This window comes from Pituophis catenifer, unplaced genomic scaffold, assembly GCF_029215685.1.
Source record: "Pituophis catenifer annectens isolate HBS135680 unplaced genomic scaffold, rPitCat1.0.hap2 SCAF_18, whole genome shotgun sequence".
Lineage (NCBI taxonomy): Eukaryota > Metazoa > Chordata > Lepidosauria > Squamata > Colubridae > Pituophis > Pituophis catenifer.
This window is the reverse complement of record NW_027256898.1, coordinates 8,252,293-8,276,300: the sequence shown is the minus strand read 5'-3', so window position 1 is coordinate 8,276,300 and position 24,008 is coordinate 8,252,293. Positions and strand designations below refer to the sequence as shown.

Here is a 24,008-nt window from a genome sequence, read left to right as displayed (position 1 = left end):
TAGACAAATAAAATAGTGGTCGGATATAAAACTGACATGATGTTTCTGGAGGCATTAATAGAGTTTTAGGAAAATGAGGGTTGAGAAAAACTTAATCCCACCAAAAGGGATGAAGAATCTTTTGTTAGAACAGAAATGGCCAAAGAGCAGAGTGTGGAAATGTAAGACTTTTGAGTTGTCAAGGGTTTTTTTTTTACTTCTGGTGGAAGAGACAAGCCATCGTCCCAATCAAATTGTAAACCCCCCCCCAAAGGAGGAGATTGAAGGAAGCCTACTCTTACAAGGTCCAACCTTTTGGAGAATGTGCTACTGCTTGCTTGGCAGCCCCTGAGCAATTTTATTGAGATATTTTTGAGTTGGGTTAAACTCTGGAGAACATCTGATATTGTAGTGCTCGCCACGTGGGTCATGTCACCAAGACATGGAAAGGAGAGAGTAAGATCATCAAGGAGGTTGGGCGGAGATATTGGAGATGGTTGACGTCACAGAGAAAGCTCAGTGAAAAGGACCCATCACAGGCCTTCCTGTACCTTAGGGAGCAGAAGTCCAAAATTCTTTGGAGAGTCTCCGTATTTTCCATGTAGGTGTATTGACACTAATAGCACCTTCCTCTGGTTTTTTTACATTTTTTCTACCTATGTACAGGTAGTCCTCACTACAATTGAGCCCAGATTTTCTGTTGTTGAGCGAGACCTCTGTTAAGTGAGTTTTGCCCCATATTGCGACTTTTCTTGCCACCTTCGCTAAGTGAATCCCAGCAGTCGTTCGATTAGTCACACGGTTGTTAAGTGAATCCAGATTCCCCATTGGCTTTGCTTGTCATGAGGTCACAAAAGGGGATCATGTGAGCCACCGGGACACTGCAACCGTCATAAATATGAATCAGTTGCCAATCCTCTGAATTTAGATCCCATGAACACGGGGATGCTGCAAAGGTCGTAACTCTGAAAAAAGGTTGTGTCGCTTTTTTCAGTGCCATTGTAACTTTGGATGGTCACTAAGCGAACTGTTGCAAGTAGAGAACTACCTCACCTCTCATTCTGCCTTTATGACCATATAACGGTTGCATGGATTTTAAAAAATGGAACAGAATGCTTAAAAAGTTCTTCACAATTTATTCAAACAATTTGTAGATCCGTGAGAAAAGCCCCTGTGATTTTTTAAAAAATATAAAATAATTCAGCGGTAGTACGCATTCCATTTAAAAATTAATAGCCAAAGAAATATGGACTTGACGATCATTGCACCCTCATAATGCCTCTTTGCAAATCAAATGGTTTGAAATGATAGAAATTAACATGAAGCTAAAATATGGATTAATTACTCATCACTATTTTGATCTGTTCACTTGGAAGGGCTGCCAGCCTTCACGACACATCTGGCCACAGCCAATGGCCACATCTGGTACTTTTAGGTCAAAAACTTCCATCATCCCAGTTCACAAGACCTTGGACCAACTTGTTTTTTTGGAAAATGTTCTACATCTGTTGGATGTCTACCTTTAGAGAGTGTTGGTCATTTCTTGATTTGTGATAAAATCTGACTTGGCTTATCTAGGTGACTAAACCTGAGCCGATGAGGTTTGGTGAAGTGAGAGAAATAGCATTCTTTGAAGGACCCATGAACCTATTAGGGTTACGAAATGTCTCACTGATCTTCTATAACTAGTTTTAGAATTACTGTGCATGGATAAGGAGAAGGTTTAGAGCATCCTGCCTGAACATAGCTGCCCTCTGTTCTTTTCGGTGATTGGCGGACACAACTGAACCTCTTGGCAAACTGATAACATTTAGAGATGAGAAAAGATACTGGAGAAAGTCTAAATCACAAGAGAAGCTTGCAAGCACCTTCATATAACCACCGAAAGAGGAATCACCCAGGATTTCTTGGACAGTTGATCGGATTTCCTGAGGAAGTGCAGGAGAAGGTCTGTGTCATCATCTTGATTGAGTGGAAAACAGAAGGCGTGATGAGGCCCTCAAGGCCTCATGTTCCACCACTTGAAGGAAAAGGGCTTCCGGCGGACATTTGTGCCACAATGAACATCGCCATTTAAGAGGTAGTAAGTTCTGTAGTCATCGATGAAATTGCAGGACAACCCTAAGGGCTCCAGGAGACGTCGGACCTCTTTCTCCAAGCAGCATTGGCCGTCAATGATGGGTCCAAACGGCTTTGGGATGCCCAGATGTTTCCCCAGAACAATCATATTTACCTGCAGAAGGGACATAACCATTGGTCTAATAGGTTAGATTGCAATCAGTTCTCATGATTTTTGTACCCTAGTGAAATTCAGCGGCAAGGAGACCGATATGTTTTAACTGTCCGTTTCTCCATCTACTTTTAAAGTCAAGAGGGTTATGTCCTTAACGAGGGGCAACTAATTAAGCTTTGATTTGCCATCTGTATCCCAGCACCTTCAGTGGGATTGTATGGCTTCACATTAGAGCTTGTTCAGAAGGACGCTGTAGAAGTGAACACAAGACACAGCACGGGATTCACCCAATATTTTGACCCAAAGAAACCTCTTAGTGCCAGGGGGATCCAACCTCTGGGCCACGTGGCCTCCTCTGAATTGGACCGCACAAGTGGCTGGCTGGCTGGAGCGCACATGTGCGTATATGCAAAACTTGCACAAGTGATGGGCCAGCAGACGCATGCATGCCAGCTTGCCACTCACGCAAGTAGAGTTGCACATCTGTGTGCCAGCCCACCCCTTGCTCAAGGGTTGCGTGTGTGCTGGCCCACCACTCAACATAGCCCAGTTCCCCTCTTCCCCCCCCCCCCCTACAGCCAGGCCAGCAAGCCACAAAGGGTTGGCTGTCTTTAAGAGCTTCTTGTGATGTGTGAATCCAAGCAACACATCAAAAGTGCATTTTGCATTTTCTGTCCTTCACACCACCCTTGCCGGGAGAAGGGTTGGCAACCTGGAGGTCAAATCTGGTCCCCGGTGAGATGCCCTCTGCTTCTCCAAAGGACAACTGAAGTTGGATTAAGCTGAACCTTTGACTGGTAGGGCCTGCTAGATCACTTCTTGGCTGGTTCTTCTCAAAACACATTTGGGACTGGAGTCTTACCATGTCTGGGAAATAAGCCTTAGCGGAAGCCCTGACCATTTTGGAACTGGAATTCTCAGGCACCTCCTGAGAAGAGTAAAAAAGCTGAGGTATCTCAGTAATGTCTTCCTCTGTCAGGCCCAGCTCCTCCTTAAGGGTTTTTCTGTTGAAATCAATGCAGTCCTGAAAAGGGAAGAAAGAGAAGCTTTAGTGAAAAGGAAGGAGTAGGGAGAGGCCATATTTAATGTTTCAGTGCCCACAAAGTTGAGTTCAGTGAAACCATAACTTCAATGCAGGTAGTCCTCGACTTACGATTACGATCAAGCCCAAGATGTACGTGGCTAAGTGAGAAATTTGTTAAGTGAGTTTTGCCCCATTTTACGATTTTTCTTGCCACGTTCGTTAAGGGAATCACTGCGGTTAAGTTAGTCATGTGGTGGTTAAGTGGCTCCCATTGACTTTTCTTATTTGAAGGTCGCAAAAGGGGATCATACGACTGAAGCACAGTACCCGTCCTAAAATGTGAGTCAGTTGTCAAGCCTCTGAATGTAAATCACATGAGCATGGGGATACTTCAAAAGTCATAAATGTGAAAAATTGCCTCTTTTTTTCAGTGCTGTTTTAACTTCAGACTGTTACTAAGCAAACTTGTAAATCAAGGACTATCTATAATCCCTGGAAGTTTTAAAATTTGTTTGGAAAGGTGGGGGTCCATCTTTATATATGTATGTATGTAGGTATGTATGTATGTATGTATGTATGTTTGTTTATTTAACTTGTATACCGCCCTTCTCCCAGAAGGGACTCAGGGCGGTGAACAGCCAAAATTAAAAAACATACAAATACAAAAGTTAAGATAATTAAAAAGAATTAAATCCTTGGCTTCCCAATTTAAAACCCCCAAGTCCATAAAATTTAAAATCCCTATTAAGAGCCAATTAGGCTAGGATATATAACCTTCACTTTAATGTTTTACTGACTAGATAGGGCCATCTGGGATTCACTTTTTGAGGTGTGTCTTTTTCCATCTTGCAGTATTCAGATGTGTTTGTGATTATTTATTTATTTATTTGAATTTGTCAAAAACGAGAACAAGAACAAGAATAAAAATACAATGACAGGGGCGATAGGCACGTTCCCTCTACTGACCGCTTAAGTATGAAGTAAGGTCCATGGAAGTCAATTTGTGACTGAAACTCTGAAAATTTGTAGCTGAGACAACTGGATCAGGTAGGGCAGGTGTCAGCAACCTGCGGCTCTGGAGCCGCATGTGGCTCTTTCACCTCTCTGCTGCGGCTCCCTGACACTCAAATATGCATCACAACTGCCAATGTGTGACATCTGCCAGCACGTGATTTATTGAGCTTTTCAACTCCCAGTAGGCCAACCATGGATAAATCCAAGAAAATAAAAGTTTCAGAAGAAAACAGAACATTTAGTTCGACTACATAGGCTAGTTTTGTGGCCACTCAGGAAATAGTCAGGCACAGGAAGGGTTTTGTGGCTCCTGTTTTCTTTTCTGTGGGAAACGGGTCCAAATGGCTCTTTGAGTGTTTAAAATTGCAGACCCCTGAGGTAGGGCATTCCAGACTTTGATAACAAATCATATTTTTTACAGTCAAGTTTAGAACGATTTACATTTAAGTTTAAAGCAGTTGTTAACACGTGTATTACTGCAATTAAAAGAGAAGTCATTTACAGGTAAAACATTACTACGTATAATTTTGTATGCAATGCCTAGGTCTGACCACAAGTGGCGCAGTTCTAAGTTATCCAAACCAAGAATTTTAAGCCTAGTAGCATAAGGAATTCTATTATTATTCTATATGTCCAACTCAACGGTAGGGTGCCTGGTTGGGTAGCCTAGTACAGGACTTCACAAACCACACACATCTATTTTCCCTCTTGTTTATCTATAGGGAGAGGAGATGAGCGGAGAATATTTTTCTATTGGCCAAGTGTGATTGGACACCCAAAGAATTTGTCTTCGGTGCATAAGATCTCAGTGTGCATAAAAGATATATGTGATAAATCATGATCATAGTCATAAATATATTCATCATGAATCAAGATACTTAGTGATAATGATAATGATAGGATATTAAATAAGCGATAATCATACTAAATAAGCAATCAAAATCATACTAGGAAACTAAATATAAATTGTAAAGATACAAGCAACAAGGTTATAGTCAAAAGCAGAAAAAGAGATCGGAAATAGGAAGGATGAGAAGAATAATAGTAATACAGTCTCAGTAAATAGTTTGACAGTGTTGTGGGAATTAGTTGTTTAGCAGCGTGATGGCATGCGGGAATGTTCACAAGAAGATCCATGGCCTTTCCATCTCTTGCTAGGCCAGGGTCGAAATATTTCTTAGATTATCTTTCTTTAGATTATTCTTTGGACCATTTTTCTCTACCTAAATCCTCCCTTAAGAATTCAAAACCGTGTGAAAACCTATACTATAATTTGATAAGAATAAGCATCGAGGTTCTCTACTGCAACCGTGCGACTTGTAAACATGGGAAATCTTCCCCTCAGATGAGGCCACCTTGAAGATGGTGTACCATGCTCCTCACCCCATATTTCCAGGTGGACTTTGATTATTACAACAGGTTCAGAGGAGGGAGACAATGATATAGTAGGGGTTGAGGACAGGCTGAAGGAACTTGGGATGTTCAGCCTGGGGAAAAGATGGAGGAGAGAGACACTGAACCTCAGGTACATAAAGGAGAGCTGGAGAGTAGATGAAGAAGCTTAGATGAGAAGCAAAACACTTTCAAGAAAAAACAGAGTCCAGTTCAGAGGTGGGTTTCAGCAGGTTCTGACCAGTTCGGGAGAACCGGTAGCGGAAATTTTGAGTAGTTCGGAGAACCAGTAAATACCACTTATGACTGGCCCTGCCCCCATCTATTCTCTGCCTCCCTAGTCCCAGCTGATGGGGAGGAAATGGGGATTTTGCAGTATCCTTCCCCTGGAGTGGGGAGGGAATGGGGATTTTACAGTATCCTTCCCCTGCCACACCTACAGAACCAGTAGTAAAATTTTTTGAAACCTATCACTGTTCCAGTTGCCTTTTGAAAAAGCCCCTTTGGGACAACCCATTGGTATATTGCAATTCTGAGCTCTTTTAGGGAGCTTCATTGAAGTTCTAACTCAACGGAGACCCTTTTTTGCTACCAGAGGAATTACAGAATAAGATGACCTACTTCCCATGTCCAGAACACAAAAACTTGAGATGCGGTTTCTTAAATTTGAGATTAAATATAAAGACTTTTTTTCCCAATGTAAGGTCTGCGGAACCATTTCTGGTGCTTTTTTAAAAAAGAAGCTGGACAGCCCCTTCTCGTAAATGCTTGGATTGGCAAGATAAGGTTGGACTGCTATAGTTAACCCTTGTCTCTGCATCCATCATATTTTCTATCACTGTCTCTTGCTAGAGATCTGGAAATTTGGGGTCATCCAGGTCATGGTTGTCCCAAAGGTGCTTTTTTTTTTCCCAAGAGGCAACTGGGCTCTCTGGTTTTTCTTTGAAGACGTTTCCCTTCTCCCCCAAGAAGCTTCTTTAGAGCTGAAGAAGCTTCTTGGGGGAGAAGGGAAACGTCTTCAAAAGAAAAACCAGAGAGCCCAGTTGCCTCTTGAAAAAGCACCTTTGTCTCTTACTAGCATCTGAACAAAACAATGAATAATCCCCTAGTCCTCTTCGTTGGATTACTCGGTCTCCAGATTTAATAGCAGAATAGATGGGCTCTTACTTGGCACTTATCGTTGTACTGCCGGAACAAACCGTCAGCAATAATTTCTGATATGGAGCAGAGCTTCCGCTCTTTCTGATCCTGGAATTCAAATCCTGCTCAGAAAAAAAAGGAAAATGATTTTGTTTTTGGTGTGCATGTGTCTTTTAATCTCCAGGTGGAGGTCCAGTGCTTGGTGAGAAGGACTATTGCAACTATTCTATAATAAAAAGCCATTTATTTTAGTAGCTTAGAGCAAAGTTCTCTAACATGTCCAGCCTTGTGGGGGGGGGAGGGATGGTTCTGTGTGCCGGTAAATGCATGCACAGAATTGGAGACCCCTGGTTTAGAGCCTCACTTGTTCCCATTGGGGAGAAAGACCATCTTGGAAGAGAGAAAACACAATCCCTTTTAAAATGCAACCCAGCCCAAGGATTGACTTCATCTTTTTCATAAAATGGGGCCTGTTTGCAATATTTTTTTTCCCTGTTACCTTTCATTTCAGTTCTGATCTCCTGCAGAGGAGATGATGAATTACCTTCAGGCATTTTGGCTTTCCGACCTTCACGCATTTTGGCTTTCCCATGGCCTTCCTTTTCCTTCTCTTCCAGCAGTTTGAAGCAGGCTCTCGGGCTAGCCAGCAGCAGGCGGAAACCCTGGAACGAGGGAGTAAGGCAGATAGGACAGACAGAAGACTAGGAGCCTAAAATTAGAATTTAGCAGCACAGAAACGTCTCCTATCCTATCCCCTTCATTCCCTCAGCCTTGCCCCACAGAAGCCTCCCCTATTTTATCCCTTTCTCTCCCTCAGCCTTGCCCCACAGAAGCCACCCCTATCCTCTCCCTTTCTCTCCCTCAGCCTTGCCCCACAGAAGCCACCCCTATCCTCTCCCTTTCTCTCCCTCAGCCTTGCCCCACAAAAGCCACCCCTATCCTCTCCCCTTCATTCCCTCAGCCTTGCCCCACAGAAGCCTCCCCTATCTTATCCCTTTCTCTCCCTCAGCCTTGCCCCACAGAAGCCACCCCTATCCTCTCCCTTTCTCTCCCTCAGCCTTGCCCCACAGAAGCCACCCCTATCCTCTCCCTTTCTCTCCCTCAGCCTTGCCCCACAAAAGCCACCCCTATCCTCTCCCCTTCATTCCCTCAGCCTTGCCCCACAGAAACCTCCCCTATCCTCTCCCTTTCTCTCCCTCAGCCTTGCCCCACAGAAGCCACCCCTATCCTCTCCTTCATTCCCTCAGCCTTGCCCCACAGAAGCCTCCCCTATCTTCTCCCTTTCTCTCCCTCAGCCTTGCCCCACAGAAGCCACCCCTATCCTCTCCCCTTCTCTCCCTCAGCCTTGCCCCACAGAAGCCTCCCCTATCTTCTCCCTTTCTCTCCCTCAGCCTTGCCCCACAGAAGCCACCCCTATCCTCTCCCTTTCTCTCCCTCAGCCTTGCCCCACAGAAGCCACCCCTATCCTCTCCCTTTCTCTCCCTCAGCCTTGCCCCACAAAAGCCACCCCTATCCTCTCCCCTTCATTCCCTCAGCCTTGCCCCACAGAAACCTCCCCTATCCTCTCCCTTTCTCTCCCTCAGCCTTGCCCCACAGAAGCCACCCCTATCCTCTCCTTCATTCCCTCAGCCTTGCCCCACAGAAGCCTCCCCTATCTTCTCCCTTTCTCTCCCTCAGCCTTGCCCCACAGAAGCCACCCCTATCCTCTCCCCTTCTCTCCCTCAGCCTTGCCCCACAGAAGCCTCCCCTATCTTCTCCCTTTCTCTCCCTCAGCCTTGCCCCACAGAAGCCTCCCCTATCTTATCCCTTTCTCTCCCTCAGCCTTGCCCCACAGAAGCCACCCCTATCCTCTCCCCTTCTCTCCCTCAGCCTTGCCCCACAGAAGCCTCCCCTATCTTCTCCCTTTCTCTCCCTCAGCCTTGCCCCACAGAAGCCTCCCCTATCTTCTCCCTTTCCCTCAGCCTTGCCCCACAGAAGCCACCCCTATCCTCTCCCCTTCTCTCCCTCAGCCTTGCCCCACAGAAGCCTCCCCTATCTTATCCCTTTCTCTCCCTCAGCCTTGCCCCACAGAAGCCTCCCCTATCTTCTCCCTTTCTCTCCCTCAGCCTTGCCCCACAGAAGCCACCCCTATCCTCTCCCTTTCTCTCCCTCAGCCTTGCCCCACAAAAGCCACCCCTATCCTCTCCCCTTCATTCCCTCAGCCTTGCCCCACAGAAGCCTCCCCTATCTTATCCCTTTCTCTCCCTCAGCCTTGCCCCACAGAAGCCTCCCCTATCTTCTCCCCTTCTCTCCCTCAGCATTGCCCCACAGAAGCCTCCCCTATCTTATCCCTTTCTCTCCCTCAGCCTTGCCCCACAGAAGCCACCCCTATCTTCTCCCCTTCTCTCCCTCAGCATTGCCCCACAGAAGCCTCCCCTATCTTATCCCCTTCTCTCCCTCAGCATTGCCCCACAGAAGCCTCCCCTATCTTCTCCCCTTCTCTCCCTCAGCCTTGCCCCACAGAAATGTCTCCTATCCCCTTCTCTCCCTCAGGCTTTCTAGCCTCTTCTCTCCATGAGGCTTGCCCCACAGAAGCCTGTCCAATGCTATCCTGTCCTCTCCAGAGTTATTTTCAAGTTGGGAGATGGAGTAGAACGTCTAACTAATTAGCATCAGAGCATGTTATAATAATATAGGAAATACTAATGCTCTGATGATCATTTTGAAAAATCCTTTCTTAGTGAGCACCTAGAAGCCAAGAGGAAACATACGTGGCAAATTTCAAGTTTGTAGGCTTTATGGTTCTGGAGATTTTGTGATTAATGCGTGAGTGGTTTTCGCTTGGATAGATAGATAGATAGATAGATAGATAGATAGATAGATAGATAGATAGATTGATTCTGCCTGCAGCTGTTGACCAGCCTCCAAAGCTGCCTTGACATTATGCAAATTGGTCACTTAAAGTTCTTTCAAGTTTGAAAGAAGAGTATGGATCCATACCTTCTGGTCTGGAGCAGGTACGAAGCTAAGGAATTCATCTACGTGTCCCACATAGAGCCAATCTGAGTAGAGTTCAATGGGTGATTGTACAACTTGGCTGTAGAGGAAGTCCTTGACCAGTTTGGACATTGGGCTATTCCAAAAAAAAAAGGGGGGGTCTGAATTCTCATGATGTATTAAACCACCTTTTGTTAATGCAAAATTGATTGATTCACGCCACCCTAAGTCATAACAGTATGCATTATAAGATAAGCCACCGTGATAAATGTGCCTTATATTGAATTGACCCGAAACCTAACCGGTCAGGTGATGTTTTTAGCTTCTTATGAGACAGGGCAGCTTTTGATTAAGGTTGGCATCCAAACAAGAGACTCTTTCCCTTTTATTCAATCCCTCTTCAACCAATTTACAACCTTTTAAAAAAATACAATATTTTTAAAAATCTCCATAGCCTTTTTAAAAATCTTCACTCTGCTCGCTTTCTGGAAGCTTTTTCTCAAGTTGGTTCCTGGGGAGAGTCTTGCTAGAACAATCAAACTTCCCGTGCACATCCCTACTGGCATTCGCGGTGAAGATTGAATGTCATTAACTTGGAGAAATGTTCAATTCTGTGTTGATGCTAGGACAAACTTCTCCAGAACTTCCATATGGGAAGAGGAACCCCTAGAGCAGGAATGTCAAACTCAGGCCCAGGAGCCGGATGTTTTAGATCTGGCCCGTGGGGCTGCCCTAAAAACAGCAAAGGACCGGCCCGCAATGCCTCTGCCAGCGAAAATTTATTATTTATTTTATTTATGTAATTTATATGGAGCTCGGGAGCCTGTTTTCTCTGGCTGAGAGCTCGGACCACCACAAACACCCCTGAAACGAGTGAAGTCAAGTTAGCCACACTTATCCCGGCCCCCGAGGTCAAACACAACCCTGATGCAGCCCTCAATGAAATGGAGTTTGACACCCCTACCCTAGAGAATCTTTTGAGTTTAAACCACAGGTACGTGGGAATGTTCTTATGGTCTCCTGTCATCACTTACCTGTACCTAGGAAGAGCGGCCCCTATTAGGATACGCCCAAGGGGATATTCCTTGCATTTGACATTCACCGGAGGGCTGACTTCAAGATTCCCAAATCCGTCCAGGCTAGAACCAAGCTCCTTGGAGGATAGTTCCCGTTTTACATACCCAAAATCTGGACCCTTGGGGGGAAGAACAAACAGCAGTGTCAAACACACCTTATTCAATCTTCTTTTTATCCATGCTGTATTTGTGAGATTGAGTTAGATAAATGCATATAAACCTTGCTCCAGTCCAGTGGTGAAATCCAATTTTTTTTACTACCGGTTCTGTGGGCGTGGCTTGGTGGGCATGGTGTGGCTTGATGGGCGCGCCTTGGGCATAGCAGGGGAAGGATACTGCAAAATCTCCATTCCCTCCCCACTCCAGGGGAAGGATATTGCAAAATCTCCATTCCCACCCCACTCTGGGGCCAGCCAGAAGTGGTATTTGCCGGTTCTCCGAACTGCTCAAAATTTCCGCTACCAGTTATCCAGAACCTGTCAGAACCTGCTGGATTTCACCCCTGCTCCACTCCTTCTGACCTATCAATCTCATCTTTGATGAAGGGAACATCAGTACGGCAACCAAGAATTTTAATTTTTTTTTGTATGAATAAGTGTTGAGTATAAAATGCAGAACTGTGATTTTTCAACAGCCAAGATCAAAGAGTGGGGGGACCACTTACCAAAACCTCCTTAAAGGGGAAATCTTTGAGCCCTCTGTCCCTTGGGGAGTCAAAGACAACCGGAAATGTTTTGTGGGGAGCCTGGATGTACCCAAACTCCATCTCATCCTAAATTGATAGAAGAGTTGAAATAAAATTAAAAAGGTGTCTCCTGTTTATAGATGATAGAAACTTATGTTTGGATTTCAATCTGTTGAAATGCAAGGCAAAGCGATCCAGATTTGTCTATTAAAGTTACTTTTAAAAAAAAATGTTTTAGACATAGTTTTGAGGGGTCCTTGGTGCTCTCTGAGCTGGCTTGTTTTCCTGCAGATGTTTCATTACCCAGACTAGGTAACATCATCCGTGCTAGTAGGGAGTGCTGTTTGCTGTCAGTTTATATTCTGGTGACCTGCCTGCCTGTGTGGGTGGGGGCAGTCTTAAGTTCTTCGGTTGAGCTGTTCACTCGTGGCTCTTTGGCAGTTTCTTGATTGGGGTATTGCTTACCAACAATCAAGTATTGCTTACCAACAATCAGGTAAGCAATATCCAAATTGAGAAACTATAAAGAGCTGTCAGTAAACAGCCCAACCAAAGAATCTCTTAAGACTGCCCCCACTCACACAGATAGGCAAGACACCAGGATATAAACTGACAGCCAACAGCACTCCTTACTAGCACTGATTTATTTATTAATTTATTTATTTTATTTTATTGAATTTCTATACCGCTCTACTCCTGAAGGACTCAGGGTGGTGAACAGCCATGAAATAAAACACATACATATACAAAATTTAAAATCGAATAAAATGAATTAAATAAATTTGGCTGAATTGATACCCATAATTTAAAATACCCATATTTTAAAATACAGTAAAAATTTAAAATTTACACTTAAAAGGGAGAAGATTTAGGCGAGGCCAGCTTGATGAAATAAAAGAGTCTTCAGCTCGCGGCGGAAGGTGCGCAGATCCGGAATCCTCCGTATCTCTGGGGGGGAGCTCATTCCAGATCGTCGGTGCCCCCACAGAGAAGGCTCTCCCCCTAGGGGCCGACAGCCGACATTGTTTGGCCGACGGTACCTGGAGGAACCCCTCTCTGTGGGAGCGTACTGGTCGGTGGGAGGCTATTGATGGTAGTAGGCGGTCCCGTAAGTAACCAGGTCCTAAGCCATGGAGCGCTTTAAAGGTGGTAACCAGAACCTTGAAGCACACCCGGAAGACCACCCGGAGCCAGTGCAGCTCGCGCAGGAGAGGTGTTACATGGGAGCTCCACGCTGCTCCCATAACCATCCGCGCGGCCGCACTCTGTGCCAGTTGGAGCCTCCGGGTGCACCTCAAGGGGAGCCCCATGTAGAGAGCATTACAATAGTCCAGACGAGAGGTGACGAGGGCATGAGTGACTGTGCGTAACGAGTCCCGATCTAGAAAGGGACGCAACTGGCGAATCAGGCGAACCTGATGAAAAATCCTCCCGGTCACGGCCGTCAAGTACTCTTCTAAAGACAGCCGTGAATCCAGGAGGACGCCCAAGTTACAAGCCCTTTCCGTGGGGGCCAATGATTCGCCCCCAATAGCCAGCGATGGCGCCAGCTGACTATATCGGGACGTCGGAAACCACAGCCACTCGGTCTTGGATGGGTTGAGCCTGAGCCCGTTTCTCCCCATCCAGATCCGTACGGCCTCCAGGCACTGGGACATCACTTCAAGGGCATCGTTGGGGTGGTCCGGGGTGGAGATGTACAGCTGGGTGTCGTCAGCGTACAGATGGTACTTCACCCCAAAACCACCGATGATCTCGCCCAGTGGCTTTACATAAATGTTGAACAAAAGGGGCGAGAGAACCGATCCCTGCGGCACCCCACATATAAGGGGCCTCGGGGTCAATCTCTGCCCCCCTGTCAACACAGACTGCGACCGGTCAGAGAGAAAGGAGGAGAACCACCGTAAAACGGTGCCTCCCACCCCCAACCCTTCCAGCTGGTGCAGCATGATACCATGGTCGATGGTATCAAAAGCCGCTGAGAGGTCTAACAGGACCAGGACAGAGGAACAACCCCTGTCCCGAGCCCTCCAGAGATCATCAACCAACGCGACCAATGCCGTTTCCGTGCTGTACCCAGGCCTGAAGCCCGACTGGAACGGATCTAGATACAACGCTTCATCCAGGTACTGGGGAAGCTGTCGCGCAACCACACTCTCAACAACCTTCGCAACGAAGCAAAGGTTGGAGACTGGACGATAATTAGCCAATACTGCCAGGTCCAGGGAAGGCTTCTTGAGGAGGGGCCTTACCACCGCCTCTTTCAGGGCGGCGGGGAAGACACCCTCACCCAACGAAGCATTTATAATCCCCTGGAGCCAGCCTCGCGTCACCTCCCGGGAAGCCAGCACTAACCAGGAGGGGCACGGGTCCAACAAACGTGGTCGCGTTCAATCTACCCAGAATCCTGTCTACGTCATCTGGGGTCACAGGATCAAACTCATCCCAGATAACAGTCTCAAGACCTGCCTCTGTCACCCTCGCTGGATCTATCCAGTCAGAGTCCAGACCTGCCCGAATCTGAGTGATTTTGTCATGCAGATACTGAACAAAATCCTCGGCTCTACCCTCCAAGGGGTCCTCCCGCGCTTCCTGGTGGAGCAGGGAGCGGGTCACCCTAAACAGGGCGGCCGGGCGATTATCTGATGACGCAATAAGAGCAGTAAAATGGGTACATTTTGCTGCTTTTATCGCCACTAGGTAACTCCTAATATGAGATCTTACCAGTGTTCAGTCAGATTCAGAAAGACTAGCCCTCCAACAGCTCTCTAGGCGTCTTTTCCGGCGCTTCATCTCCCTCAGCTCCTCGGTAAACCAAGGAGCCAGGCGAGATCGGCGCCGGGTCAGAAGCCGCAAAGGCACGACTCGGTCCAGGGCTCCAGCAGCCGCCCTATCCCAGGCGGCCACTAGGTCCCCAGACGAGGCGTGAGCCAGAACCTCCGGGATTGGCCCAAGCTCCATCTGGAACCTATCAGGTTCCATCAGGCGCCTGGGGCGGTGCCATCTTATCGGTTTCACCTCCCTGCAGCGGGGTGCCGCGGTTCGAAGGTCAAGGCGAAGGAGCAAGTGATCTGACCATGACAAGGGCTCGATGACTATATCCCCTATCTCGAGATCACTCAACCACTGTCCAGAGACAAAAACCAAGTCCAGTGTGTTTCCCCCAGTGTGCGTAGGGGCATGAATTAGTTGGGTCAGGTCCATGGCCGTCATGGAAGCCATGAACTCCCGAGCCACCTCAGACGCCTCACCCACGGATGGCAGGTTGAAATCCCCCATGACCATAAGTCTGGGGGTATCAACCGCCACCGCGGCAATAATGTTGAGTAGCTCAGGCACGGCTGCCGCCACGTGGCAGGGAGCCAGGTACATGATCAGCAAACCCATCTGAACCCCGTGGCCCCACTTCACAAGGAGGGACTCACAACCAGCTGTCTGAGGTACAGTGGTCTCCCTTGGCCTAAGGCCTTCTCTAATAATAACCGCTACTCCCCCGCCCCTCCCCTGTGACCTTGGCTGATGGAATGCGTGGAAACCTGGTGGGCACATTTCTACCAGAGGGACCCCTCCCTCTGGGCCCAACCAGGTCTCCGTAATACCCGCCAGGTCCGCTCCCCCCTCATAAACAAGATCACAGATGAGGGGGGCTTTATTTACTACGGACCTGGCGTTACACAGCATCAGGCGAAGGCCCGGGCCCTGAAGGTCTGTACTACCTGGAGAACGGGTGGAGCCTTGGGGGCCGGAGCACCCTACCGCTTGAAGACAGCGGGTGCGTGCTCCCTTAACATGATATGGCCCCCTGCTCCCGCCATATCTACCTCTCCCACACACAGTACCGATGGTAAAAACACAGTCTGGACCAGCTCGACCCCCTCCGGATCCCCCACCCCCCCCGCCGAACGTCCTGGCCAAGCCCGTCTCTCCCCCTAGTGGGTTATCCCCCAAACCCACAACCCTAATTCCAATCCCACCCCCCTCCCCCCTCCCCGAACCCCTTAAAAGTTTAGACAAGGACAATTTTAAAAAACCCCGCAGCCCCCTCTTTGCGGCATGCCACCTCTCGGGGCTCCAAAGCCCGTCATCGAGGTAGGCCCTCGATAGAATGGAGGGCCAAGCCTGCGAGAGGGGGGAATCTCGCAGACCAAGAAGCTCCGCTGCTGAGTACATTGATCATAATGGGTGACACGACCATATCCTGAGGGTGTATATAAAGGACCGAGGAGAAGACAAAGGAATGGGGGATCTCAGAGACATATTCGCAGGACCAAGTCCCCTGTCCCCTCACAACAGAGGACATAGTCCAAAGCCAAGACAACCACAGTTCCAAGGGGGAAATAGATCCAACCACCCTCTCACGGTGGTTAGGTCAGCTGGACAGCCCCCTCTTGTGGTGAGGTGGTAGCAATGAACCGATGCATATAGACAGCGTCCGGGGGTCAGGTCCAAAAATCGCCCTCTCACGGCGGTTTGTCCGATGGTAAAGACCGATGGTAAAGTCCCCTCGCTGGTAAAGTGCATATATGTAGAAAGCCTCCCAGTTCAGCCCCCAGGGGCTCCGACACCTGGCCACCCTCTCACGGTGGTCAGGCAAATGTCTAGCCCCCTCAGCCGACGGGATGCAGCCATGTACCAGTCTCCCATTCAGGTGGAAATAGCCCTCTCCAGAGTCAGGGGGGTTCAGAATAGTAATAGAACATAGCGCCAATGAGTCCCACAGGCTGACAGTTGGTCCAGGTGGGCCCAGTCCTAAAGGGGAACGCTGGAGGAGAGAGAAATGGGGCAGAAATGGGGCAGTTATCTCGAGCCCCCAGCCCCCCACACAACCACAAATTGAGGCCTCCCAAGGCCCAGAAGGTCACTCCGGGTCTTTTCCGCCCAACCGTGGTTGCAGGTCTCCCAGTCCTGTTGGTTTGTTGCCCCCCCAACTCCTATTCCAAGGGGGGGGTCCCCAGCGCCGTCTGACCGCCAGCTAGCCTCCACAGCAACCGCCATCGCCGCCGCCACCGCGCCATCGTCGCCAGCCCCCGAAAGAGCCTGGCGACGTCCCAGAGATCTTCAGGGGGTGCCTGACACATCTTGCAGCCCTTCGGGCAACCCCCCAGGGCTTAAAAACTTGCCGCGCGGCGGGTGCCCCCGGCACAACGCCGCTCCAATTAATTGATGGCCTCCGGCTGTGAAGAAACGCTGCCAACGCTGCCGACGCCCAGCTGATCAGCCTGACGCTCCTCGCATCGCCCCTTCCTCTCTGCTCAGTCACGGAGGGAAAGAAAACCCTCTCCGTGCTGGCCAGGAGCTCCCCTGACTGGTCCTGGGGTCGAAGATCTTCAGAACGACCCCCAAAGGACCCAAAGGGTAGGTTGGCGCCCCATCCTCAGATCGCAATCCCAGCGGGCGCCGCCATCTTGGACATGCACATGATACATGATGGTATTACCTAGTTGGGTATGAAACGTCTGCAAGAAAACAAGGAAGCTCAGAGAGCACCAAGGGCCCCACAGTCCTCCACCTCCTCTCTGCATAGTCCACTCCCTTCTAGCACTGATGAAGTTAACTAGTTGGGTAATGAAACACCTGCAAGAAAGCAACCAAACTCAGAAAGCACCAAGGACCCTATGTTGTGACTCCGACCCCCGAACCCATTTTATCGGAGGGAGAAGACTTTGAAAGTGAAGGAGAGGAGTTGGCAAGGCCTCCCTCTCCAGGACCCTCCTCTCTGGCAATGCCTCAGGTGTCTTCCGAAGGAGAAGAGATAGGCCCGGAGCCAGGCATTTCTGAGCAGCCGCAGTTAGACAGCGACAGAGATAAGTCTTGGCTGGATCCCCGACAGCGTCGGAAAGACAAGCGCATGCAGCAGAGAAGGAGGCGTGCCAGAGATTAAGCTGAGTCACTGGATAAAAGGGGATAAAAGGGGGTGTGGTGGCCATTCAGGCTTTGTGACGGACAAAACTGAACAGCTAGGAAGTCATACTGTGTTTCTGGAACTTCGTTATATGCCTTCCTTGGATTTATTATGGATGACTTGACAATTCTTTGGCTTTGTGAATTTATTTTGGTTTATCTGACGGAGGAGGAAAACCTCCCTTTGTGAGTAAAGTTTTTGGCAAGCAGCTACTGGGTTGCTGCCAATTCTGTTATCAAAGGAAATTATTGTCTGCAGGTTTATTTTAATTCTTGGTCGACTGCTGGTGTGCGTGTGTGAGACGGGGACAGAACACCCTATAGTTCTCCTCCTCTTCCTCTCTGCACATCCCAAACCTCCTAGCATTGATTATGTTACCTAGTTAGGGTCATGAAAACATCTGCAAGAAAACAAGGAAGCTCAGGGAGCACCAAGGAGCCCTCATGTCAATCCTGAGCTACAAATATTCTTTATAGGCATAGATTTTATTGCAACAGTGTGAAAGTAATTGGGAACTGTGAATATGGATAAGAATTTCAGTTAAACCTTTGATGTTACCACACCAATGGATGCACTACGAGGAAGAGATGACATGTAGCATTGATTAAAAATATCTCTAATTATTTCTGGAAATGTGTAGGATAAGAACCACTGGTTTGTGACCTACCTGGATCCATTTGTCACCTTGATTTTTCTCTTTCGGACAGATAATACATTTGCATCCAGCTTTTGTGGCAAGCTTCCTTATATGTTCCACAAAATCCTTATTGTAATCAACACTGTACATTCAGAAGAATAGATGGAGGTGTTAGAAGACAGAAATAGAGGAGAGAGAAGGGCTTAGGTTTTGATGGTAAGTCTACAGAAAGCTTCATACATGTATGTTGGTCCATGACTCCTTACCTGCAGATGTAAACAGAAACTGGCTGCAAGGTGTTTGGGGTCATAATCCATGGAGCAACCCGGAAGACCAAAGTATCCGTGAAAATGGAAGTTTCTGGGACCCCCTGAAGCAGGAAAATACAGGATATGAGGACCAAGAAATATATTGAATTCCAGAAAGATGCCTCTAAACATTTAAAAGTTACAAGATTTAGGAGTACAGAGCTAAGCTTGAAGTAAAAAAACAGAGAGGTACACCTTCTCTTTAGTTCAGGACAGGAAGAGGGGTGAGAAAGAAGCTCAAGATAATACCATCTTGATCCTCTTTACTAAAGGAAATGTAAATTTAAGATTTCAAGATTCTGTTCATCGTACTTTCTACAGTAATAAAATAGAATTCCTGTAGTTTTTTTGGGTCTATTTCCTGATCTGCCTTCCCTTGAATAACTGATAAATGAAGAAGAAGTGAAGAAGGTCCTAGAGAGACGTCCTATGATGAAGATTGGAAAAGCATTCCAGATGCTTTATCAGTTTCCCTGTCAAAGGTGCTTCTTTCTCCCTCATTCCCATGTTCTCTTTGATGTTCTCCATACCTTCTTGGCGGGCTCCAGGAGTGAAGCGTGGAAAATGACAAGCCCTGAGAAGTCAATGTCTGGAAATTTCAGCCCTTCCACATAGAAAATGCTCTCCACTTGACCAAGGTTCCGTTTCACATGGTAGGAGATTTTTTCGGATCCTAGAACATGTTTGTAATATCTCTGCTCCTTCTTGTCTGTGAATCAAAACCCAATCTTGTTTTATTCATTTCTTTGTTTCTTGAAAGCAATGATACATATGTTTATCCAGATCTGGCAGTTTGAGGCAATCTGCGTAATTAAACCCAAGCGCATTAACCCTTTGAGATCCAAAGGAACTTGTGGTTGGTTATCATTGGTGACCAGAGAGCTGGTCAAACTTTTGATCTGTCGTAACAAAATTATGGACTTCCTCTTTGGTGTAGGACAAGGAAGATAGGTATCGACTTGATCCTCTCGAAAATGCTCTCTTGTTTTCTCTAGGTGAGGAGCATAAAAAGGAAGACTGGGCACCATAGTTACTTAAAAGAATCTACAATAAGCGTTCTCCTTTGGGTCTTGGCTTCATCCGCCCTCAGCCTCAGTCCTGAAGCCCAACAGCCTGCTGGCCTTCAACACTTACCTTGAGCGTAGAAGACTCCCACTTTGTCACAATCAGCTTTCGAGATGTGGAGAGTCAGCTGGTAGTTTGCAAAAACTTCATTAGGTCCCTGAGTTGTCAGGATCATACAGGACATGTCCTGGAGATCTAAAAGGAGAACCAATTCAATTCCAATTGAGCCAGAAACTCTTGACTTCTGGCCTCACACTTTCAATAACCACAATCAGGTTTTAGTTCGGTCGATGAGCTCAGACATTCAAGTGACCACAGCATGACTATTTACGATAACTTTGGGATATTATAAGGATCCTCAAGCACCCATTCTGTGAGCAGCATAAATGCAACCGGTCATAAATTGAGGTCTATCTGTACTTCAGCACCATGTCCTTCCATTACAACACTGCTATTACAGATTGTGGATGTTGAAGTCCACACCTCTTCAAGCTTTAAAGGATGAGAAAAACTACGCTTAACAATGAGTGCTGCTGCCTACCTTGCTTGGACGTCAGCTTGGTGTCCTTGTTGTCTTCCTCTTTGGCTTTAGGATTGTCTCGGTCGCAGTTCACCAAGAGAATGGCGCCTTTTCCATCCGGGCCCCACGTCCACTGATCCTGCAGAGACGGGAAGCCATGTCAGGGTGGACATCAGCAAAGATGGGGTCCCTCTTCGGCTCTGCCTCCCCTCAGCCAGGATTTGTTCCTCCTCCTCTTTGTGGAGGCTATGAAAAATGACCACCTTCTTCTCCAGAAGCTGCCAGAAGAGCAACCTGGGGTCTCGGGAGCCCTTTTGAAAAGCAGCATCTGCTTTCCAAGTCATCCAGCAACAATTTTATTTATTATGTATTTATTCATTACATTTAGATGATTGTAATTAGCCGAGTGAGTTCATTACAGCACCACCCCAGCCAGGTGTGCCCCAGATGTGTTCGCAAATCCCATCCTCCCCTGCCAGCAGGAGAAACGGCCCACAAAGCCATCAGCTCCCCAACCTCTCTGCATTACATTACAAATATTTTCATCCCCGTCATTCTACCCCAACCAAAAATCTTATTTTAATTTAACCTTTTGCTTCCCTCCTCTGGTCACCATTCCTGAACGGTTTATATCAGCATCCAGGGACATTTCTGCACCAGGAAAACAAAGAAGGGGGGAGGGTTTAAAACAAAGAAACTTTTAAATTATTCCCACCCAAAGCCTCTGCTTGCACCCCAGTCTCATTTTTTCTGCAAGAAAAGTATATTTCAGGCCATGTTGATTAGTTGTCTGCTTTTTCTTTTTTCCCTGTTCGATCCCACTCTGATCAGGGCAGGATTCACTGATCCAGATTTGCTGAGTTATAGCCCCCTCTCCCCCCACCCCCGGCAATTCATCCTTTGGGCCATGCCACGCCTCTGCTGCATCCTTGCCAGCTTACCTATGCAGGTAATATGCAGAATCGCTTTGGCGATGGGGACCTTGTTGTTACATTCATAGTACGAAACTCTGATCTGCAATATACCATCAAACAGTAAATTTAAGTCAATGGATATTGGGGGTGGCACCCCTTAAAATTCTCCCTCTTTAACACACCTCTGTTTTCAACTTTATAATCTATCATGGTTTCTGTGCCCAAAGGAACATTGAATTGGGAAATTTCTAATTTGCTTCGTGGTGGATAAATAGCAATAACATTTAGACTTATATACGCTTCATGGTGCTTTACAGCCCTCTCTAAGCGGTTTACAGAGTCAGCCTATTGCCCCACAACAATCTGGGTCCTCATTTTACCGACCTCGGAAGGATGGAAGGCTGAGTCAACCTTGAGCTGGTCAGGATCGAACTTCTGGCAATTGACAGTCAAAAGAATTAGCCTGCAAAACTTCATTCTAACAACTGCACCACCATGGCTCTAATAAACCTTACCCTGCATAAATTATTTTTTTTCTTTTTTTTTTTTTGTCTCCCTATCTAAAATTCTCCACTGGTTTCCATTGCCAGGTTTAAGCACTTCGTCAATATCTGAACTTCATAAACCAGGCTTATTGGAGCTTATGATGATGAATAACAGAGTTGGAAGGGGCCTTGGAGGTCTTCTAGTCCAAACAGCCAATCCTCTTGCTCAAGACCCTATACCATTTCAGACAAATGGTTGTCCGATCTCTTATTAAAAATCTCCAGTGTTGGAGCATTCACAACTTCTGCAGCCAAGTCATTCCGTTGGTTTATTTATGGTAATTTTGTTCAGGAAATCCATTTGTAGGTCTAAAAGAAAGCCTACACAGGAAATATTGGGCATAACTTAGAATTGGAGGACTGGGAAAAAGTGTGGGAAAATAACTATATTATAACAAAGTCAGTGGTTTATAAAGAGAATCAATACAAAATGTGGTATAGATGGTATCTGGCCCCTTCGAGATTAGCAAAAATGTATTCAAATTTAAGTCCAACCTGTTGGAAGTGCAAACAGGCACAGGGTACTTTCTTCCACATCTGGTGGCTTTGCCCAAAAATTAGGAAGTATTGGGAAAAAGTAAGAATTTGGCTAATAGAAATAACATCGGAAAAAATAGAACTCAAACCAGAGATTTTTCTACTAGGGATGATTAAAGAAAACTACAGGAAAGAAATAAAGTATTTAATATTATACATAGTCACTGCAGCCAGATTGGCGCTCGCCCGATATTGGAAAACTGATCAACTTCCAACAGACCAATTGATAATCCAAAAAATCTATAATTGTGTGGAAATGGATAAACTAACATTTGAAATGAAGGACAAGGTAGACTCAAAATGTTATATAGCGTGGAATAGGTGGTATGATTGGATAATGGTAAAAATGAGAGTAAATGTAAAATTTTGTACGATAATAATAATTATTGATAATAATAATAACAAATATGCACTGTTAATAAGATAATGGACGTGTGACCAAAATCACTTTTTCTTTTTATGTATTGTCGTTTGTATTAATATATATGTATCTTGTATATACATAGTATAGTATTTTACTTTTATATGTTTAATAAAGTTTTGTTTTTTTTTTTTAAAAAGAAAGCCTACAAATCCCAGGATCTGCAATCTTTGGCCTACGTTTCTATCCTCACCTTTTTGTCATCGACTTGGTCGCTGGGTGCATCCATGGTGGCGCTGAATTTGACGGTTTGGTCCAGCGGCCATGTTGAGTCGTGGCAGCAGACCTTCGATTTTGTCATGTGATCCTCGATTTTGTAGATGTTCAGGCCGTAGGTGGCCCAGATCTCGAAGCAGGTCGCAGCCCTCGGGGCTGCCCTAAAGGAAAGACGCTGTTCATTGCAAAACTGTTCCCATTTAAGTCATAAAAGAGATTTAAGATATGCAGTTTCCTCCCCGCCTCCCTTTAATGCCTTTTGCTCCAGCAATAATTCATTGCCAAACGTCCACATTAATATGGGTGAGATTGGACTCTTAATGTCCAATTTTGACTGAAAGGATAAGGTGCTCCCCTCTAAAATATCATAACAAATTCTATCATTGGCTAATTCCAGTCTGGCAAAAATTGGGAATCTACCCCTAATGAATTTGGCAATTCCAAAATGCTGTTTTGGTCACTTCTGGCACATTGAAGAGTGGAAACAGAATTGAAAGTGTGTTTCCAAGCTACCTTCTCCAAGCTAACCTGACCCAGGTAAATTCCTCCAACAATCCCAATTAGCAATTCTTTTAAACTGGGAATACTTCCTGATGTCTATGGAGATTCTTAATCATCCAAGTCCATGGTTGGTTATCCTGAAAATGTGTTTTCCCAAAAGGCAAGTGCTGTCTTGCTGTCATCTTCGAAAACGCTTCGCTCTTAGAAGCTTCTTGGATGAGAAGCGAAATGTTTTCCAAGACAATAAGAAAGTCCAATTGCCTTTTGGGGAAAAAAAAAGCACCTTTGGGACCAATTCTTTTTGATGCGAAGATGCAGTGATGGGCAAGTGTTGAGCATCTCTGCAGGAAGACCAGTAGATCTTTTAAGTTCTTCTTTTCTTCTGTAAATCAGAAAACATTGTGTAATAGGAATGTCCAGATGCTTACCCAAGGATGTCCAGGAAGAGCTCGGTGCCCAGAATATGGACAGTGCTGGTAACCTTCTCCGTTGAAAGCTGGACGCACTTCTGGTCAGTCATCTTGGGGGATATTTTTTTTTCTCTTCTTCCAGGTGGGATTTGCTGGCTCTGGAATAAACATCCCTGAGCTGGAAGGAGAGATTTAAAAGGGGGAAAGGATGGGGTGGGTACCTGCTCAGTCTCTCACCATCTTGCCATCTGATAGGCTGGTGCACACCTTAATCCTGCCTTCTGGGCTGGGGTGGCTGATTTGGGAGCTGGCAGCCCATGTTCTCACCCAAAGAGAATTATCAGCTTCCATCCCAGGGAGGAGGAGGAGGAGGAGGAGGAGGAGGAGGAGGGGGAGAAGGAGGAAGTAGCCACAAGGCGTGGAGACTTCCTAGAAAGTAACCGAACTCCAGAATGAGACAGGTTGGTTTATTTATTTATTTAGATTTGATTTGTAAAGCCACCCATCCCGGCG

General features: G+C 46.5%; 1 protein-coding gene across 1 annotated transcript; it reads right to left on the bottom strand.

Annotated features, from left to right (window-relative positions):
* Positions 1–1,978: 1,978 nt before the first annotated feature.
* On the bottom strand, positions 1,979–23,605 carry LOC139326100 (protein-arginine deiminase type-3-like). Its single transcript, XM_070956223.1, has 16 exons — positions 23,514–23,605; positions 22,562–22,745; positions 20,893–20,965; positions 20,541–20,602; positions 19,973–20,090; positions 19,501–19,626; positions 18,897–19,075; positions 18,325–18,428; positions 18,089–18,200; positions 11,499–11,606; positions 10,793–10,953; positions 9,762–9,894; positions 7,327–7,444; positions 6,810–6,904; positions 3,075–3,236; positions 1,979–2,212 (listed from the first exon to the last, which is right to left on the bottom strand). Exons 1-16 carry the CDS (start codon positions 23,603–23,605, stop codon positions 1,979–1,981), a joined length of 2,061 nt encoding a protein of 686 aa, XP_070812324.1.
* Between the last annotated feature and the right edge of the window lie 403 nt (positions 23,606–24,008).

Excerpts from the sequence above, each read along its gene's own strand:
- LOC139326100 (XM_070956223.1), bottom strand. The coding sequence starts at position 23,605 with ATGACTGACCAGAAGTGCGTCCAGCTTTCAACGGAGAAGGTTACCAGC. Across the intron at positions 20,603-20,892 it reads TCTGCATATTACCTGCATAG|AAATGTCCCTGGATGCTGAT; the intron begins GTAAGCTGGCAA and ends TTCCTGGTGCAG. Across the intron at positions 9,895-10,792 it reads GCCGCTCTTCCTAGGTACAG|CCCAATGTCCAAACTGGTCA; the intron begins GTAAGTGATGAC and ends TTTTTGGAATAG.